Source organism: Anguilla anguilla, chromosome 6 (genome assembly GCF_013347855.1).
Source record: "Anguilla anguilla isolate fAngAng1 chromosome 6, fAngAng1.pri, whole genome shotgun sequence".
Taxonomy (NCBI): domain Eukaryota; kingdom Metazoa; phylum Chordata; class Actinopteri; order Anguilliformes; family Anguillidae; genus Anguilla; species Anguilla anguilla.
The window spans coordinates 20,857,484-20,876,179 of record NC_049206.1 but is presented as its reverse complement, the minus strand read 5'-3'; the positions used below and the strand labels follow the sequence as shown (position 1 = coordinate 20,876,179).

The 18,696-nt window shown below is 40.4% G+C and overlaps 2 protein-coding genes across 2 annotated transcripts; both read right to left on the bottom strand.

The window, feature by feature from the left end:
- Nucleotides 1-1,525: 1,525 nt before the first annotated feature.
- rpl22l1 (ribosomal protein L22-like 1) lies at nt 1,526-3,655 on the bottom strand. The gene is made up of 4 exons (XM_035420934.1): nt 3,583-3,655; nt 2,632-2,736; nt 2,199-2,320; nt 1,526-1,859 (listed from the first exon to the last, which is right to left on the bottom strand). Exons 1-4 carry the CDS (start codon nt 3,589-3,591, stop codon nt 1,715-1,717), a joined length of 381 nt encoding a protein of 126 aa, XP_035276825.1. The 5' UTR covers nt 3,592-3,655; the 3' UTR covers nt 1,526-1,714.
- A 2,469-nt stretch (nt 3,656-6,124) lies between these two features.
- On the bottom strand, nt 6,125-16,615 carry eif5a2 (eukaryotic translation initiation factor 5A2). The gene is made up of 5 exons (XM_035421497.1): nt 16,539-16,615; nt 14,528-14,717; nt 14,270-14,374; nt 12,904-13,035; nt 6,125-11,313 (listed from the first exon to the last, which is right to left on the bottom strand). Exons 2-5 carry the CDS (start codon nt 14,693-14,695, stop codon nt 11,251-11,253), a joined length of 468 nt encoding a protein of 155 aa, XP_035277388.1. The 5' UTR covers nt 14,696-14,717; nt 16,539-16,615; the 3' UTR covers nt 6,125-11,250.
- Between the last annotated feature and the right edge of the window lie 2,081 nt (nt 16,616-18,696).

Sequence of the window (18,696 nt, the reverse complement as noted above, 5' to 3'; positions counted from 1 at the left end):
GAAATTGAATTAAGCTATATAGCAAATAGTACTTGCAGGGTGACAATATGAAGGGCAGGGTTGAAAGGCATCAGTCTCATTTCACCATATAAATTATTCCTCCTCTGTTGTTGAACCTACAAACCATAAATGTAAAAAAAAAAGATTAAAATGCTAACTTGCCTTGTCATTTCTGACTATGGGGAATAAGGCAACAACATTCACACCAGATGGTGATTATGCAGGATAAAAATCCCTAATGTATCAGAGACCGCAACGGACCCTAGTGGACATTGTCGCACAAAGTGGAATGGAATGCGGAAAGTGATATGTTTATTTTACCACGGTCAGGACAGGCATGAAAACATTTCCAAGGTAGAGGTATCGGCACATAGATATGCAAGTCTAGCTGTAGCAAAGTCAGCACCAGCTTGAAAACAACAACCTCAGATCTGAGTAAGTGGCGGGCATCCATCCAAGACACTATTGTGCGAGTATGGGCATGGGCGTGTGACAGACTGGCAGGGGAGGTCCATAAACAATGTAAATGCCATTCTGCACTTTCAAACTGCCAACTGCTTTTGAAAGAAAGCTGGTATCAGCTGAAAGCCTGCTGGAACAGCCTCATTTACTAGTCATATTGCTGGTGCACTGAGCCTGGGTTTAAAGGGGGACAGGGACATGGTTTGAAGACAGAAGGAGAAAGATAACTAGTCATTTAATGGGATAACAAATCCAACTAATACTTGAGCACCAGCTCATCCACTTGAGTCTTCTGTATGAGATACACTTTGGGCAAAGGTCAGTGAAGGATACAAAACCCCCTACGTTGCCAGAGCCAAGTGTCATTTGATTTTCAGAGCACCACCACCAGTGCACAATCTGGGAATTAAACCTGCATCATTCAAGCTGGAACCATGTATTCTAAACCAGTGGTTCTCAACAGGGGGGCTGGGACCCAAAAGGGGGCCCTAGGGAGCTGCCAGGGGGGCCCTGAGATGATAGAACATTATTGAAAGCTTCAACCACAAAACATCAAGACATGAGTAATTATTCAGCTAAACAAATAATACAAAGCAAGAAATTAATAGTATATAAAATATGACCTTTTTACTTTCTGCAGACTCACTTGTTTGCTATGAATGGGGAAAAGGAAAAATAAAATTTTTGCTTTGTAAATATTTGAGGATTACAAAAATGCCAAGTTAGTTAATTGGAATAAGCTTGACTAACTGCATTGGTGTATATACAGATGGAGTTGTGATGACCTCTCTGCCTGTCATTATCACATCTCCTGTGGGGGAGGGGGGTCCTGGAATATTTCCATGGGCACGGGGGGGCCTTGGGGGCAAAAAGGTTGAGAACCACTGTTCTGAACTACGGTGACGGATGTACCACTGTGGCACAGTGGTTTAGGAGCTGCGGTTTTGACTTCTCAGTAAAATCCAGTATGTCAGAATAGCCAGCAGTCCAGCTTTATTTGCATATTTCAAGCTAAAGCCTATATGCATGCTTCTCTTGAAAATGCAAGAAATGCAAATACGGATTCCAACCTTGACTCAAGTTTATTTCAAGAAAAATGTAATTCATACAAATGTTTCAAGAGAAATACACAACTGGGCATAACTGGTTTGGAAAATACATTTATTTTCAGTTAAGCTACTCATCCAGGCATTGCGGCTGGATACTGTCGTCATTTTGTCCATGCCTAGAAGTCCTCCACAGAGCTGGAGGTTTACTCGTCAGTCTCAGATTCCTCATCATCCTGGCTAATCTGGAAGTAACGCAGCTCATAGCTCTCCTTGTCTGAGGCTACCACTCTCAACCAGTCCCGCAGGTTATTCTTCTTCAGGTACTTCTTGGTGAGGTATTTCAGGTACCTGAGGAGGAGAACAAAGGTATCTTTAATCCTTGTGCCAATGTATATTGTACCAACCTGGCTTTTAAATTTTTTATTTATTAGTTAAATCAAAACAGACTTCATGGTACACATTTATTATGTCCACCACTTGCACATTACTTTTTTTTTTTTTTTTTAACTGCTCCAACAGAAACTGATTAATGGAGTAGATTCATATACCTGCTGAAATGCCTTTAAAGGAATTTAAATCTGTAGATCTAGCCTTAAGATTCAGTTCATAATTCAGTGGTGTTGAGACTATACTCTACATGTGCAACAAGCCTACCTCTACAAATACACACAGATAAGCAAAGATTACCTCTTGGAGAACTGCTTTTCTGAAGTGACAGTGATTTTGTTCTTCAAGCGAGCAATCTGCACAATATTGCCCAGATTCCCTGTTTTTCCATTGACCTTTACCCTCTCCTTCAGAAAGGACTCCTACATGAATGAAACAGAATCACAATTCTAGGGAAGGGAACCCTAGACAAACTAGGGAAGAGAACCCTAGTCATATCATACCGTTAGCCATGCAGCATAAAACATGTAAATAAATTTCCATCTGCAAGTTCACACATCAGTTTAGAGCTGACCACAGATGGACCATTTAGCTATATTTTATTGATGCACCACTCTAATCATCAGCACAACCAAATATTCCAAAGGGACAGACAGGTTCAGGCAATGGAACAGTGGTTCTACTAATAACTGATACTTGGGACCAAGTAAGTACTATATTACTTTTAACTTACAAAGCTCCCAGAGTCCAAGATTCCATCCTCAACAGGGTGGGTGAGGTCAAGAGTGAACTTCCAAGAAGCCCTCTTTTTGTCCTTCTTTACGATGGTTTGCCTTTTCTGAAGAATTGGGTGGAGGGGTGGGGTGAAGAAAAATCAACTACAAATTAGGACAGCCTTCATAATTTTTTAAAAAAAATAATAAGACGGTCCATATAGTAATTTGCAGACCTAATGCAGGACATACAATTCAGTAAGAATCAAATTACTTTATTTTTTTTAAATCAGCAGGATCCCAAATGCTTATGTGGACACCTAATAAGTACACGTGTGGAGTTCCTAGGCCACGTAGTTACCAATGAGCTCAATCTTCACTGCCTCTTGTTGAAAGAAAAAAAAAAATGGAAGCAAGTTAGACTAACCTATGAGACTAGAAGGAAAGAAACCCGGCACACAAACATAAACCCTGGAGCAAGATTAAAAATACTAATTTAATGATAGGACTATCATTTGTTAAGTACAGTCGACAAATATCATGTGAACAACTCAAACCAACTTGATCCGCCCGGAGCAATTAATTCAAGAACATTCAATTTTATTTGTATAGCACTGTTTAGAGACACAATATCAAGAATAATTTACAGAGGAAATGCAAAAACTGGGGAAACTCGCGTAAAATACGGTAAAATAAATAATTTCGTCATTTATTCAGAGGAAAATCAGAAAAGGACATGGTTTGAATGTGACATTTGGCTGGATTCTACTGCACTACTAGGAGAGCTCACACGTGCTAGATAGCTCTCTGTGCGTGCCGATTTTAAACTAAATTTATGGTTAGAACCGCCGACACAAACACAATAATTAAACGCTGTGCGGTCAATATTGTTTCCACCCTATACATGTTGACGCTATTTGCCAAGAACACGACGACTAAACAAAATACGCTTCACATTCGGTGATACATACAGGCGCCATGTTGAGCTTGCGGTGAAAGAGGAAGTCGAGTGTTCTGCGCAAGTAATTTGTAGGCGAAATGACGTCAGTGCCACGTGTTAAAATGTAACTCAGTTCAAGAGAATGCGTCATGGATATCGATATTGTATGGATATGCAATTTTAAATTTTCTTATTAAGATGCTTTCTATGTTTAGAGGAATTATTTACCCTCTGAAGCCACAGTATGTCAGAAATGGCTAGGTATGCCATGGAAAATAAAAATCCCGTGTTCAGGTAATGACTATTGTGACTACACTGCAAACAATTTGATGAAAGGGAAACAACATTTTTTAAGTTATCAAATTAAAAAACCAAGGTGATCATAAAAAAAATAAGTTACATTACCAAACAGAAATAATTTGAAAGGAGAGTGAAATAAATAACAAAACAAACAAACAAGCAAAAAAAAAACCACATAGGACAAAACCTAAAAATGTTTAAAAAGGAAAAACATTTTTCAAATACACACATATGTATATTTCAATACTCATGTATGTGACCCAGGTCTGGTATGGTGTGAGGTTGTTTGACAACCAGTGTATTTTTAGGAATAATAATCATTTCAAGTGTGATAAATTTGAAACATTATAAAGTTTTCTGGCCGTGCTTATGTTCAGTTTCCCCTTGGCAGTGCTTGCAATGACAGTGGTTTTGTCCTTGTTATTTTGGCCATTGTGCTCTCTCCTGAACATGCACAAGGTGCCCAGTCCTTGCAAAACACACACCTAGGTGATGACAGGCTGGGGGAAGGGGTCAGCGCAGCAAGCTGTTTTTTTGTGGCGGGACCTTCCTGTCCTGTTTGCCAGTTTCAACACCGTTATGTCAGCTGGCTGTGGGGCGAGGTCCGTGGACTAGTGCAAAAGATATATTCCTGTATCACTTGAGGGTCCAGCATATTCAGCGTGTATCAATGCATTGCATGTTTAGGCACGGACTGTGCAAACAGGATTCTTCTAAAAAGAGTAAACTAATAACAATGAATTAATCCCAATGTATACCACATACTGTTCTCTGCATCTTCTTTGTTACGTTGTATAAAGAATACCAGCAATCATATTCTGAAAAACCCATGTAAAACAAAAGCCTTTCAGTCCAAATAAGCAGGTTGAAAAAAAACACTTCTGTAAACATATAGTTTCAATTGCACAGAATCTCCCCTCTGGAACTTAAGCAGCAATGCCTGGTCAGGACCATTGGTGAGCGTCAAAAACAGTAGGACCTGAGAAATAAAAGGTTTCAGTTTACATAATGAATGAAAGAATGGCACGGTCACAACCCTCAGGGAGAATCAAAGAACTGAGGGAAAAAAACCGAAATGCCTAAAAAAAGCAAAACAATGCTTTTCTTTGTTTGAGTGCACAATGAACTGACTGCAGTGTAAACCAGCCAGCCAGAGTACCCCCCTCCCCCCCCCCCCCTTTCCTCCCCCTCCCTTGTCATAACTGCTCACTGCTCTGGACTCTCGTCAGGACTAATGCGCACGATCACTCATCGCACGTTCTGGGCCGGCGGCCAACGGCTGGCTGTGAGACTAATGACGGGAATGAGGCTGGAGCAGAGGCCTGGGCCTCTTCCCTCCCCGCACAATACTTCACCCTATTTAGGTAGCGCAGCCGACTGGCTTCAACCCCTCCGCAGTGTCGCTCGGCCTTGGCTCCTGCTGGCGATCGGGCAGCAATGAGAAGCGTTGTCACTGCCCCCGCCCCCGCCCCCTTTCACGTTCCCCACTAAACTGGTATTTGGCCCACATTCTTTTGAGTGAATATGTGTAGTTTACACACTCGTAATCATACACTTATATCTTGCATTATATCTTTGCATTTGTGTGTCTGTGTGTACTCTGGTAGTTGGCACTCAACTTTGAGGCATTCAAATGAGCAAGCCCTCCATTTTGTCTGAGTTGGCAAATGGTTATTCATTTTAGTGTAGTCCCTAGAAGTCCCACATTGCACTTCTGCCCCATTATAGTGTTTCCTCTCTACCACCATTCAAAGAGTTCATAGATTTGCAAAATAACTGATGTTATTTTTGTGCTCCACAAATGTGCTCCAGAAGTACCCTGGCTGTATATACACTAGTAGTTTACATTCTCTCCCCCCCCCCCCCAAAAAAAAGCTGTGATCATAAGAATGGCCCTACAGTGAAAATAAATGTTAGAATCAAGTGGAATCAAGTCACCTGAAAAGAGATTTGAGGTCCCCTATTCCAGATATTGCAGGACTCAATTGTTCAAAAAGAACCCTTTTCTCCCAACACAGCCGGAAGATGACACAGTTCTATGCCAACTTTAAGAGCAGGATGATCTTAACTTAAATCCAAACAGAACAGAGCAGACCTGTTAAGTACAACTGAAACATAGGAGCTTATTTTCCAGTGATTGACTACTCAATACTTTCCTGTCGATCACCTGGGTTTCGATTTATGCCAGCTCATCATAAAAAAAAAAAAATACGGACTTTATTTTTGGTTCATGGAAAGATGGAATGAACACACAAACAGACTTACAACAGGTAGCCAGTTGAATGCACATTTTAATGTTTGAATGGCTATTGTTAGTGAAACATGTCAACCAATTTCCTGGTTATTGCAACACAGGCAAACGTTCCAGCTTCAGTCATACACCTTGTATGTATTGTTAACATTAACCAAAAAATTTACATGCTGATTTTTGCCCCCCATTTTTTATTGCTAATTATTTTTCTCATTTTTACTCCGAACCCCAACTGGGGTTGTGGAATATATCAATAACCCCTTTTGTCTTTAATAAATGTTCAGTCACAAACTCTCAGAAATGACCAAATGCCCAAACAGGCCCTGTAAGCCTGGGTACAAATTGTGATGTTCCTCATTACACAGTATAACAGACTAGTCAGTACTGGTGATGAGCTTTCTGGGGCCCCAACAGATCTACTTTGATTTGCCCCCTGGTATCACTGAGACGAACACTAAAAACTGGGGGCAACAAGATGACCCAAGTCCACATGAATCCAGATGCCAGTTTTGAATGCCATCATCCCTAATGAAAGGTCTCAAAATCCCCACTCAACATGTGGATGTGATGTTATCAGTATGCCACATCACAAGAATCTTCAAATATTTTGTTAGCTGGGATTGTCCCTTGATCAATTCCGCCAGATTTTTACTTTGTGTGGTCCCAGAAAGCTCAGTTCTGAAACTAAAATAGTTCCAACCCCAGCCAATAATGATCATCTCAGCCATTTACTGCCAACTGCAAAGAAATTCCAATGGCTGTTACTGAGAATGTATTATCTAGTTAACTACTGCCATATTTACAACTAATTCGACACTGTTAACCTGAGACAACCCACACTTTCAGAATTAAAGCCACCTCATCCAGTCAATGTTTTCCCATTACAGTTTAATAAGCCATCTGAAATACTGTCGGTCTTGGAAGAGTATCGACAACCAGTAAACCAGTTTTTGCTTTACTTCTGTATCACTTTTTAAACAAGTTCTGCACATTAAGCTACGCAAGCTGCAGTTCATTTCTCCTGTCACAATACATCTTTAGACAACTTTCTATAACAAACAGAAATGTAAGTATAATTACATTTACAAAGATAAGGCAGGTTGTTTCAACTTTGAACAGATCTGGCTTACATAGTTACAGTTGCAAATACACTGTGGCATTGACAAACCTGCGAGGAACAGCTGGGACAGAGAGGTTTCCCTCACCCTGGTTGTAAAAAGGGAAAAATGAATTTGGTCGTGACAAATCCAGGTCAAATGAAGAATGCCTTCTAAGAGGGGAATCATTTTCTTGAATTTTTTTTTGTTCCCAAAATGCTCAGATTCAACTCTCAATTGGTCCTGGTGCTGCATTTCACAATTTCAAAGCACTCAGGCAGACTAATCTTCACTCAACCGTAGTTAAGGCATCAATGCACCTTTTGCTTATTTTGGTGAGTGTGACCTGGGCCTCAGCTGAAAGGTACATGGTCATCACAGAACGATTAGGTGAGGGAAAACAACCTGCCGCCAGAGCTCCTCGTAACACAACAGAAAAGGGAACAAAGCGATCCCAGACAGATTTCAAGGAAGGAAAATAAAAGCTTTTTTCTGATTCGCCACCTAGGAAAATAAAAATCCTTGAAAAAGGTTACATTTTAGTTGCATTCAATATAAGCAAGCAGTCCCAGAAGACTGAGTTTCGAGGTTTAAGTGACATGCTTTCAACAGCCATAATAAAAAAAATCTAAATAAAACAAACAAAAAAATATTAGGTGGGGAAAATCCAATGTTGCAAGCTACATCTCCAAACAGGCAATTTATCAGTAAGACCTATGACTATTTTATTCTATAGTGCAACAAATGTTACCCAACACCTCAAGGTGTCAAACCTTTGAAGATCACATGTGCTTTCTGAAAGCAGCTGATCGCCATTTCAAATTGACAGGCCGGGACTATTCACAGGAAATAGCAAATATTGTTTTCTTTTTAGGCTAGAGCCAGGGCCAATGCAAGTTTACATGCCTAAATATCCCACACTTTAAAAGGGATGGGGGGGGGGGGGCTCAGGCAAAAACAATTGGTCAAAAACTACCCTCCCAAAAAGGGCTGCAGAAACAATTCGTAACACCGTAGCAGCCAATTAAGGGTCTAACAGTTTCCAATGCATTTCATGATTAACAATGACTGGCACTGGATACCAAGTCCACAACAATTTGTGACAAGTACAATTTAGCATGAAGACCCCTCCCCCCAAAAAAAATAAAAATAAGAAATTCACCATAGCCAGCCCCAGCTCAAATTGAAATGTATACAGCGACACCATAGACCTTTGCTCAGCCACTTCTATGTAGGGAGTCTTGCATATCATTGTATAACAGGTGTGTATTTGCTGTAACCTTGCTCAGATACAAAAACTGCCTCAGTTTTAAACTTGCCAATTGCTGGTCATAAGAACAGTTTCCTAACTGCCACGTCATACTCTAAAATACATCTGGGATATGCAAGAGGGGCGATGGATAAATTTGATAAGACAAAGCTAAAAAGTTGTAAGCTTGTGCTTTGCACTTTGAAAACTCAAAAGCCTCAAAGTTGGTCTTCAAAAGTGGAAACAATTTGAAATCATGCTGCATTTACACACTACAGCCATTCTATTATTTGAGATAGTTTCATTAAGTTAGAGGGGATACTCCTTTCCTCTAGCTTATCAAAGTAAATTCTCAAAAAGCAAGCCAGACCAAGTTCAATTCACTTCAAAATTTTGACAACGTAAACTATGAAGTCAATAATGAGCTAGACATAAAACACCAAGTAATGCGTCATGTGTAGAACGATTCATAGAAAAAGATAAACCAAACATTCAAAGAAAAAAAGAATTCAGACACCAGGATACATGAAATCATCCAGAGACCGAATATTCTCAACAATGCAAATACCTTAGAAGAAAAAAAGAAAGCAAACTTCACCTGAACTCCCCAGTACTTCACTGGAAATCAGCATAAAACTTTGAACTACTGAAATCTGAAGTCAATTTACATGAACATACTACAACTACACATGGGAACTCCAATGTAATAAAATGCTAAATCAGACTGAAGACCGGTAATTTCAGATAAAACAAATGCAGCATCGACATTTCATTCTGCAATAAGCTAAACTCATTATGGAATGAAATTCACTTGGATACAGGTGAGAGAGGTGAAAGCAATCCAAATTCTGGGCAGTGATCTGCATGAAGGTCCATGAACATCTACGGGAGGAGACACGAGTTGTTGATCATGTATGAACAAATTAAATCTTTGCTCTCCAAATCCAAAATGATGAATCCCATCTCCCACTACCATTCAGAACCCTTGAAAAGCTACAAGTCAAATAAAATTCTTGTACGATTAAGACTACTGCCACTACAAAGCAAGCTTCCAATTTCGACAGCCCCCATGTTAAAACGAAAATGTATGCAACCCATTAATTGCACTGGCCTGACCCATGCTACAGAGGATGGCAAAATCTGAGATGGTTCAACGGTACTGTCAATGGCAGCCCACAAAAATTTTTCCCAGGTACTGCAGACATACAAGTTAGAGTACGTACATGTAAATGAACTAACAGCATGTACCAACAGTCATAGGGACAAATAGGACGAATAAAACCTGGCTCATGGAAGACTGCTCACTCCATAAGTTACCCAAATTTCATCAAAACTAGTTCAAATTTCTTTAAGGACAGAATGCCACCAATTCTGCCTGAAAGGTTATTCTGTTACAATTCATAGATTACTGGTCACTCAACAGCAAACAGCTCTGCTGGTCTGTCCAGACTTGAATCACTGAATCTTAGATTTCATCACTAAGCTAGGAAGACTGATGACAATTGGGCATTGGTGACAAATTATTTCAATTTCCATCAAAATACCACACTGTCCTTGATTTAACTTTTTTTTTTTTTGAGGACTCAAAACCCCAACAAGCTACATTAAAATCTGAATCATTAATATGAAGCATCCAGTTTGATTGTGAGAAATTCAAGCCCTCTCCCACAGTCAAACATTGCTTCACACCCTCCCCCCCAAACCATTATTTCCCACATCCCTCCCAACCAGAATTAAACCAGGTCACCTGCCCTGCTCGTTATAACCCATAATATCCAAAACCAGGTCCCATCTAGAAGCCAAACAAAACAATAAGCAGGCTTACAAGGGGCAGGGAAAAAAGAAATGAACTGGAAAGTTCCATCACTCATCTTAATCACTGCATGGTAAATACATTTAAAGAAAAAAGCAACTGAAAAGGTTTTCTATTTTTTTTATTTATTTTTTTTTAAATCTTCTGTCTGGTGACAAAGGCCTCGAGTGAGAAAGAAAAAAAATAACTTTTTTTTTCTTCTTTTTACTTAACATCCTTCCCCAGACCGAACCCCTCGTAACATTACAATGCATCAGCACAACATTCAGCAAGCCTACCTAAGTTCACACATGTACAGGCTTTGACACGGTGGTAAGGTTGCCAATGACGGCCAACAAGTTGGCATCACGTTCAGAGGTAATCGTGCATGGCCACCAGATCTTACTTGGCTGCAATTTTTCATCTGTCATCGTTAAAAGGCAGACTGGCATTGATATAAATCACTGAAGTTTTTTTTTTTTTTTTTTTTAGGATGCAAAGTTTTGTAGTAAGTATATGTTCGTAAGTGCCAGCTATCCACATTGAGCCTTCCATAAAGAGCTGAGTGTTTCAGGGCATTGCAGGGTACTGAAGTTAAGTGTGAAACGCTATTCTGGGGCCAAAGAATTGAGGTGTAAAAAAATAAACAATTTCAGTGTCAGATTGACAGGCTTTGTACAATAATGCATGTTTTGACAAAAGGAATGCATGCGGGTACTCCCAAAAACTAGCGGATCCCATAATTTTAAACATTCAGGAATGTTACGCAGAAAGAGAGACCACTTTGAAGTATTAAAAAAACAACAAAAAAAAACAAAACAAACACTTCAGTGATTCGGAAGAATGCCAATCAGCCAACGCAACAGCTGTAGGAGTCCAGCACAGTTTTGGAATAGAAACGGAAACCATTTTGAGGTTGCTTGTGAAGGCCATAGCTTTGGTGACAATCGGAACCAATATGTTAAGATCTGTAGTATAGGCTTCAGCCTGAGCAGCCAGTCCATCCCTGTTTACTTGCCCATGGCCTTGATAGCTACTGCACACTCCTCCCCCATGGCAGACAGCACAGAGATCTGTGGGAGAGAGGGAGGGAGGGAGAAATCAGAAAGCGTTAGTCATTTTCCCCCAAATGGCACAGTTCAGAACTAGACACCGCAACCTCTCATAGCAAGCAAAATGAATGCATAAAAAAAAAAAAACGATAAATTCACAACCACAATCTGTTAAAACAAATGTTAAGACAATGTCACACCAACAACACAAAATGACACAGGTTCACGCAATGGAGTCATGGGGCCTGTAACAGCATTTGTAAGGTGGGCTCGAAAATAAATGCCTGATTTGTGCCCCTATTGACAATCGAGCAAACTACCTTGCAAAGGAGCACCAGCATTTCTTTGCCTTCATAATGTTGGTCAAATTTACAAATAAAATTCAACTTCACTCTTGCAAGAGTCAACTGCTGCCAAATGTTCAATGCCAATGCTGTCACTGGCTTGCCTGCTGGGTAGAGCCCAAGGGTTGGTCCCCATGCCTCTGTATTGCCCAGACCATGAAAGCACAAAGTAAATACAACTCACTAACAAACATGGACAACTGAAAGCTAATACAACACTGGACTTAAACAATGTGTCCTGTCGAAACAGCTGAAACAAGTACTGCCATCAACAATCATGTAGCATCCACCCAAAAGGATAAGACAATAGAATGCTAGTAGTTACATTGCCACCACAATCTCCTCATTTAAAGCAATGTGGCTGATTAGGCCAACTGAGTTAGAAAAGTCACTGTGTCCCATTACCCAAAGGCCAGGAAACTACCAGGCAGGAACTCAAGTGGGCACATGGCAGTGAGCATATTTTCCAGTCTGAACAAAATATCTGGCATCTGAGGTCCCATTACATCCTTTTTAAGCATATGAGAAATACAGAAGCTGAATTCTGGCTAACAAGAGATAACAGGCAATGACAATAGCTAGCGCGCCGATGAAAACAGTATCCCATCCCCCTCAAAAGTACACAATTATAAAATGAGCAACATGCAAAATAGCTAAGCTTGTGAACTGCAATTGACATGTTTACTGAACAATTAAGACAGCACCTGCACTACCTGGTTAAATATAATAAAACCACTCACTTGCATCAATCAAGGTAACTGAAAATTATCTGGCTTTGTCTTTTTAAACTTCAGAATCCAAGCTGGCAGCAACTCAAAACCTTTCTAATAAGCAAAACCACCACCATCTCAGGTTACAAAGAGGCTTTGAAAGACTTCAAACTCAGTTGCCAACCTCACATTGACTTCGAAAAAGGACGACACTTAGGCCCTACCGAGCCCAGAAAATCCACTTAGAGCAGCAGCTGCTCCACGGCAGTGATTACAAGCAACGTACTGACCCGGCCGAGCCATGCTTTGCATACGATTAAGTCTTCACTTGTGTATTAAGACAACACGCAAGGAAGCATGGTTGCCGCGTCCCCTTAACTTGTAAATCAATCTATGGGAGTGATACAATGCCTCCAATTTGCTTGTTTAACACTAGACTGATGGTGTGGACAGTAACATGCGATTGCAAATAGTGACCTAATAAACCCGGCCTGTACATGGGAAAGCATCATAAACGGGCAGCGTTCCCCCTCCGACCCAATCGGGGGCGCACTTACCATAATCTCATCCCCGGCTTCATATTTGGCTGTGATTTCTTTTCCCAGCTCGCCTTCAGGCAAACGCAGGTCCTCTCTGACATCGCCATTTTCCCGCATCAGGGAGAGGTAATCGTCGGTAATGCCAATTAGCTGTTCAACAAGAAGCAGGAGACAGATTAGTGGTTCAGGTGTTCATTTGGTGACTGAGTTGGCCTACATACTGGCCAGCTAACTAATGTTATAATTTCCTTTTTTAGGAGTTGGGTGAACTTATGGATATTTTAATTCAGCAAACTCAATATAGGCCAAGTCTGACAGAATGACTAAAAATTTAGGATAGTTTACTCAGATTGACTCATTATAACTACAGGCAATTTGTGCCATTTTCTTCATACCCCAGTGCCAAACAGCAGTCAGGTGTTGATTAGTCAAGCACCTAAGTGCAAATGTGTCCATCTCTCCTCTAGCCCGGCAAAAGACCACAAATTAAAACAGATTGCGCTCGCTGTCAAAATGCATCACGCGTTGTGCTTTCTACACCGAGATAGCAATGTTGCAAACCTGACAACAGCAGCAACAATCAGCACAGACACACTTTCATGAGCCTGATTTTGGCTCATATGCTAGATGAAGTACACTTCCGCACTTTGTCTTCACCCAGAAGGTTCCAGCAGTGACTCTTCCTAATACTGGCATGATAATTCCGAGTCAGCAGACAGGTGACAGTGACGGTCTCTTGCGAGTGGGGGGTTTTTAGGGAAGGGTATGACCGTATCGCACCTGTGGCTGTCATGCTGTTGAGTTAGTCAGAAATGCCACCACGGCCATAAATAATTCACTAGAAAATGCATGAACCCTTGGAAACCTGAGAGCAATCCAAAGGCCTTAAGAGTTCTGATACCTTGCCTATTAAGAGTAGCAACAAAAACAGCACACATAACTATTACTAGTATGAGACTCAAAATCCCACAATACCTGTTGTTCCCAGGCAGGCAGCTCACCGGGTGTACTACAGAGTGAAAAAGCAAGGGCTGGCAGAACTTATATTTAAGTAAGTCTGTGCTCTCCAAGCAAGGGCTGTAGAGGCAGGGGGTGCGTAACACTTTGTTCTTATAACTAACAATCAAAACAAGCTCCAGTGTGGTCTTAATTTGTCATCAAGTAGACTGCCCAATGAACAAAAACGGTGAACCAAATATAAAAATCAACCCAAACTCAACTACAAACAAGTAACTATGGGTAGGTGGAGATAGTAAACATACCTGAAAACAGATGGGTTATGCGCAGTAGCAGGAGTTTAACGACCAAAATAAAGTATCTGGGAGCAATTATGAAATGACTGGACTGAACATTTGCAGCACTTTTTGAAGTTGGTGAAACTCACCTGATAGTCATTTCTCTTGATGTTTGGGACGTCCATGTTGTGGGTAGAAGGGCAGATATCCTCATTTTTCTTACCAGTAAAAATGTCAATTCCAACCAAGTGAACCTACAAAGAACGGTATGCATCCAGTTTAGTCTCCCATTAATTAAAGGTACAACTGCAACTCCCTCCACTTTTTACAGAAGCAGGAGTGACCAATTACATCCCTCCTACCCATTTAAGAAGTGAAAAAGTAAACAAACATTTGACGCACGCTACCTTTGCGTGGCCGTGCTTGCCGGTCTTGGAAGTTGACATTTCCACAATCTTGCAGGGACGTCCCTTCAGAACCACATAGCCGTTTTTGCGCAGAGCGCTGCACTGCATGGGGAAAGTTGAGGAAGCCCCAGCATCCCCACTGGTGAAATCGGTTTCGGGATCTGCCATGATGGATCGACTCTAGGGGGTTCTGCAAAACAAACGGTACTACAATCAGTTTGCTAGCGACTCGAGCGCAGCACTGCGCAACAGGCCCTCTGTTGCTCCCATTATACCTTCAATTTGGGAAGTCAAAGGGCGACAGGAGATAATCGTATAACAGAAGCAGAATCAAAACTTTAAATGCCATTTTCGTAGCTTATTTCATACATTTATGGACGACTTCAGAGTAAACTTTGTGGCGACAAGTGCTGCCAAAGGAGTAAACCCAAACCATCGGCCAAGTGAACTTATTGAGAACCGTTAATTGGCGACAGTAAGTAATTGACAGTAATTGTATTCAATAGTAACGTACATAAACACAAACCGCTAGCCATTTAAAACCACAACACAATTATTCTTGCTTGTGAAACATCAAAATTTAAAAACTAGCTAGCAAATGTATCTTGGTAGTCATCGTTTAACTAAAATGATAATCATGTCAATATGAAGGCGAACGCCAAGGACAGACATTAGAAAAGTTTTCAGACTTCAAGGGCTTCGTCTAAACCACAAGCTCAATGTTTCAGCCAGTGCGTGGTCTCACAGAAAACGGGGGACTACATGTACTTTTTCGATTCCCTTTCACTGTCCACGTGTCCTTGGTGCCAGTCTTATACGATGGGAGCGAAAATAAGTGTAGCCAGCGAAGAGCGTTGGTACGGGACATGCAGCATCCTGCATATTTCACTCGTGACCAATCAAGCAAACGAAAACCAAAAAGCAACCATATTCCGTACAAGACTGATATTGTAGCCATTCGTTACTCGTCAAACTATGAGATGTAAATGCATAGGACCCAAACCTGATGGCTAACAAACTATGTTAGCCATTTGGCTAATGCAATGTTAGCCAGCTAACATGACCATTCTTGAATGAGAACCAGCCAGTCAAACTAGGCCAGAAGAGAAACCATCTTATCACAGGTCTCCATTTCATTCAATTTGGGACGAGATGAATAATCCAAACAATGTTAATGTAGCAAAACGTTAAACGATACGCAAACATTGGTCAAATACGTGCAAGCGCAAATGTTAATCGCAGAAACTGCTAGCAGCCAACTGTAGGCCTTATAAAGTTTGCCAACTAATTATCGATAATTGAGAACTGCAGCTGCTACAAAGCTAACATTAGCTCGCACATTAGCAAACGTTGGAATTGGCTAGCAAATAGGATCGCTCGATTATACGTCCCACTGCAACACGTCTGTTGGTAGCGAGCTAGAGTTATACGTATCCTGTAAACTAATTCATAGCTAGGCGTCCGAACGGCAATTAGTAAAAAAACTAATGTTTTTATTGCTAGCTACATAGTTAGCCAAGTTCTTGCCATAAGCTAACATTACTTAGCCAACGAGCCTTGCGATTACATTCCGTAACGCAACCACCGTTCACAAGCCAACTCTAGCGAGCTCATGACAAAAACCTCAAGGTTTTATTCTTTCACACCAATAAAACCACCCGTTCACATGTTAAAACTTAAAAGAACGTACGCAGAGGCAAATAACGGATTTGAGCAAACATGCAAAGTCTTCGCTAAGAGAGCGCGTTTGGCCTAATCATGCTTTTTATTCTAAATAACGTTACCGTCATCAACCAGCAGTAGGACAGGGACAGAAATAAAAAAACGAACCCACACCCTACCCTACAGCCGCGCCGGTAAGATATACAGTACTTCTTACGCTTTCCACCCTACTTCAGTCATCCTAAAACAAAATTGAACATATCAATGTAACAAAGACTCGCGAACAAATAGTTAAAAAGTATTTATTTATTTTACTGCGGAGAGAAGCACGCGCCATAACAACCCTTACCTTCCAACAAAAAGGGATCGTTAATGCGCAGGCGCACCGAATTTTACTGCAGCAGCCTTTGCAGAGGGGCGGGGTTAATAAAGGCACCCTGCAGTTTCCGGTTTTCTGCAAACCACGACGTAATGAAGATGTGGGCGGGTTAGGGGTGGGTGGGTTTTTTGAACTCATCAGGAATGCAAATTATGTGTTATCATATTCAGAAGAACAACTTTCGCGCAATTTGCGGCTTTACGACAAAATAATAGTTTTACATAAAATAAAATATGTATCTAATCAAAATACATCTAATCATGTAACCATGATCAAAATGCTACAACTTGGAAACTCTGGCTAGTTCTGTCACCTTTAAGTTTGTTTACTGACACAACACATATCTACACTTTTACTGCGAAATGCTACATTTAAGGTAATTGGGTCGGAGGTTTTGGTGTTCGGCATTTTTGTCCCATCCTTTAAAAGGAAGTTATAACTTATAATATAAGATGCTGTTTTACACTGGCACCCGTTTGTTACAGATTGTTCCTGGAGAGTGTATTAGGTAGTAAATAATGCCATACTGCCCACCTTGGACTCAATTGCAACTATACATATGGATATGGGCAAAAAGAGAGATTTTCTTTCCAGTTACGTGACTAGCACGAGCACACAATTTCTTACCAATAAATAAATAAATAAATAAATAAATAAATTTGTCAGTGCGTCCTCCCATACGGAAAATGACATATGGAAATATATGGTATCCTCATGTATTTTAACATGTATTCTAATATATGTACTTCCATTATTAATGTATTATTACACATATATTTTTACATTATATATTCACATACATTTCAAGTATATTTTGTGAAACTATTTAAATACTCAAATGGGCAACTTTTGCATATTTATGACATGTATTTACATATATTTAAATATAACGATATATTAATACTTACACATATTCACGTAGTGTTAATATTATGCATATGCTGAAACATATGTTTAAATATAATGAGCTCCATAATCTTTGAGACAGACTTATTTTTATTTTTTATTTTTTGCTCTCTACTCCACAATTTTACATTTGTAATCAAACGCACATTCCCAGCTTTTAGGGTATTTTATACACTGTTTCACCGTGTAGCAATCACAGCACTTTTTATGCATAACTGTGCTGTGTCAGGGGCAGGTAGCACTGTCGCCTCATAGCAAGAAGGTCCTGGGTTTGACCCCGTGTGTGGAATTTGCATGTTCTCCTCGTGTCCGCATGGGTTTCCTTCAGGTAGGCCACTCCGGTTTTCTCCCACAGTCTAATGCAGGTAAGCTAATACAAGACTCTAAATTTCCCATAGGTATGAGTGTGTGTTAGTGAATGGTCAGTGAATGGTACGTGTGGCCTGCAATAGATTTCCTGTCTAGGGTGTATTCATGTCTCTTGTGCCCAATGCATGCTGGGATAGTCTCCACCAACCCCCCCCCCATGACCCTGCTCAGGACAAGCAGATGTAGATAATGGATGAATGTGCTGTGTCATTACTGTGTTTTGAAAGGTTATTGCTCATTTGCTCATGAATTATTTAGCATAGGTTAATATTTGTTAGCGAAATGCAATAAAAGTAGCACATGATTTAAAAAAACCCAAGCAAGCTTACAATTGGTGAATGCTTTACAATATGATATTACAATGAGACAAGGAGTAGGTGTATGGATAATCGTTTCTTAAGCACAGAAGACACAGAAGGGGGACACAGAAGCTTCCGTCTTGATATCTGTTTGCACCTATGGTTGACAATCGCTGAAAAAGGAAATTTATCATGAGACTACTCAGTTGTTCAAGAAGGAACAGAAGAAAACGTATGAATAAAGCTTTTTGAAATGGTGAACATCAACATCAAATAGATAAGATATTTGTCTTGTCTCCTTTTGATTGTATTGCCTCAGTTTATGTTAAAAGAGTGCACTACACACCTTTGGCTCCAGGCCGTTGTCTCATTTTGATTTTATTTCACCGGACTATGGTAAGAAAGCGCATTACACACCTTTTAAACACAAGCAGCACTTGTATGTATTAAATTATGTCTGTAGAGGGCGGTATACAGCAGCTTTAGAGAGGCTTGAAGCCAATGTGGAATTAGGCACCTAAAATGTGAGAGTGCAGTTCTCTGTATCCTTCCCC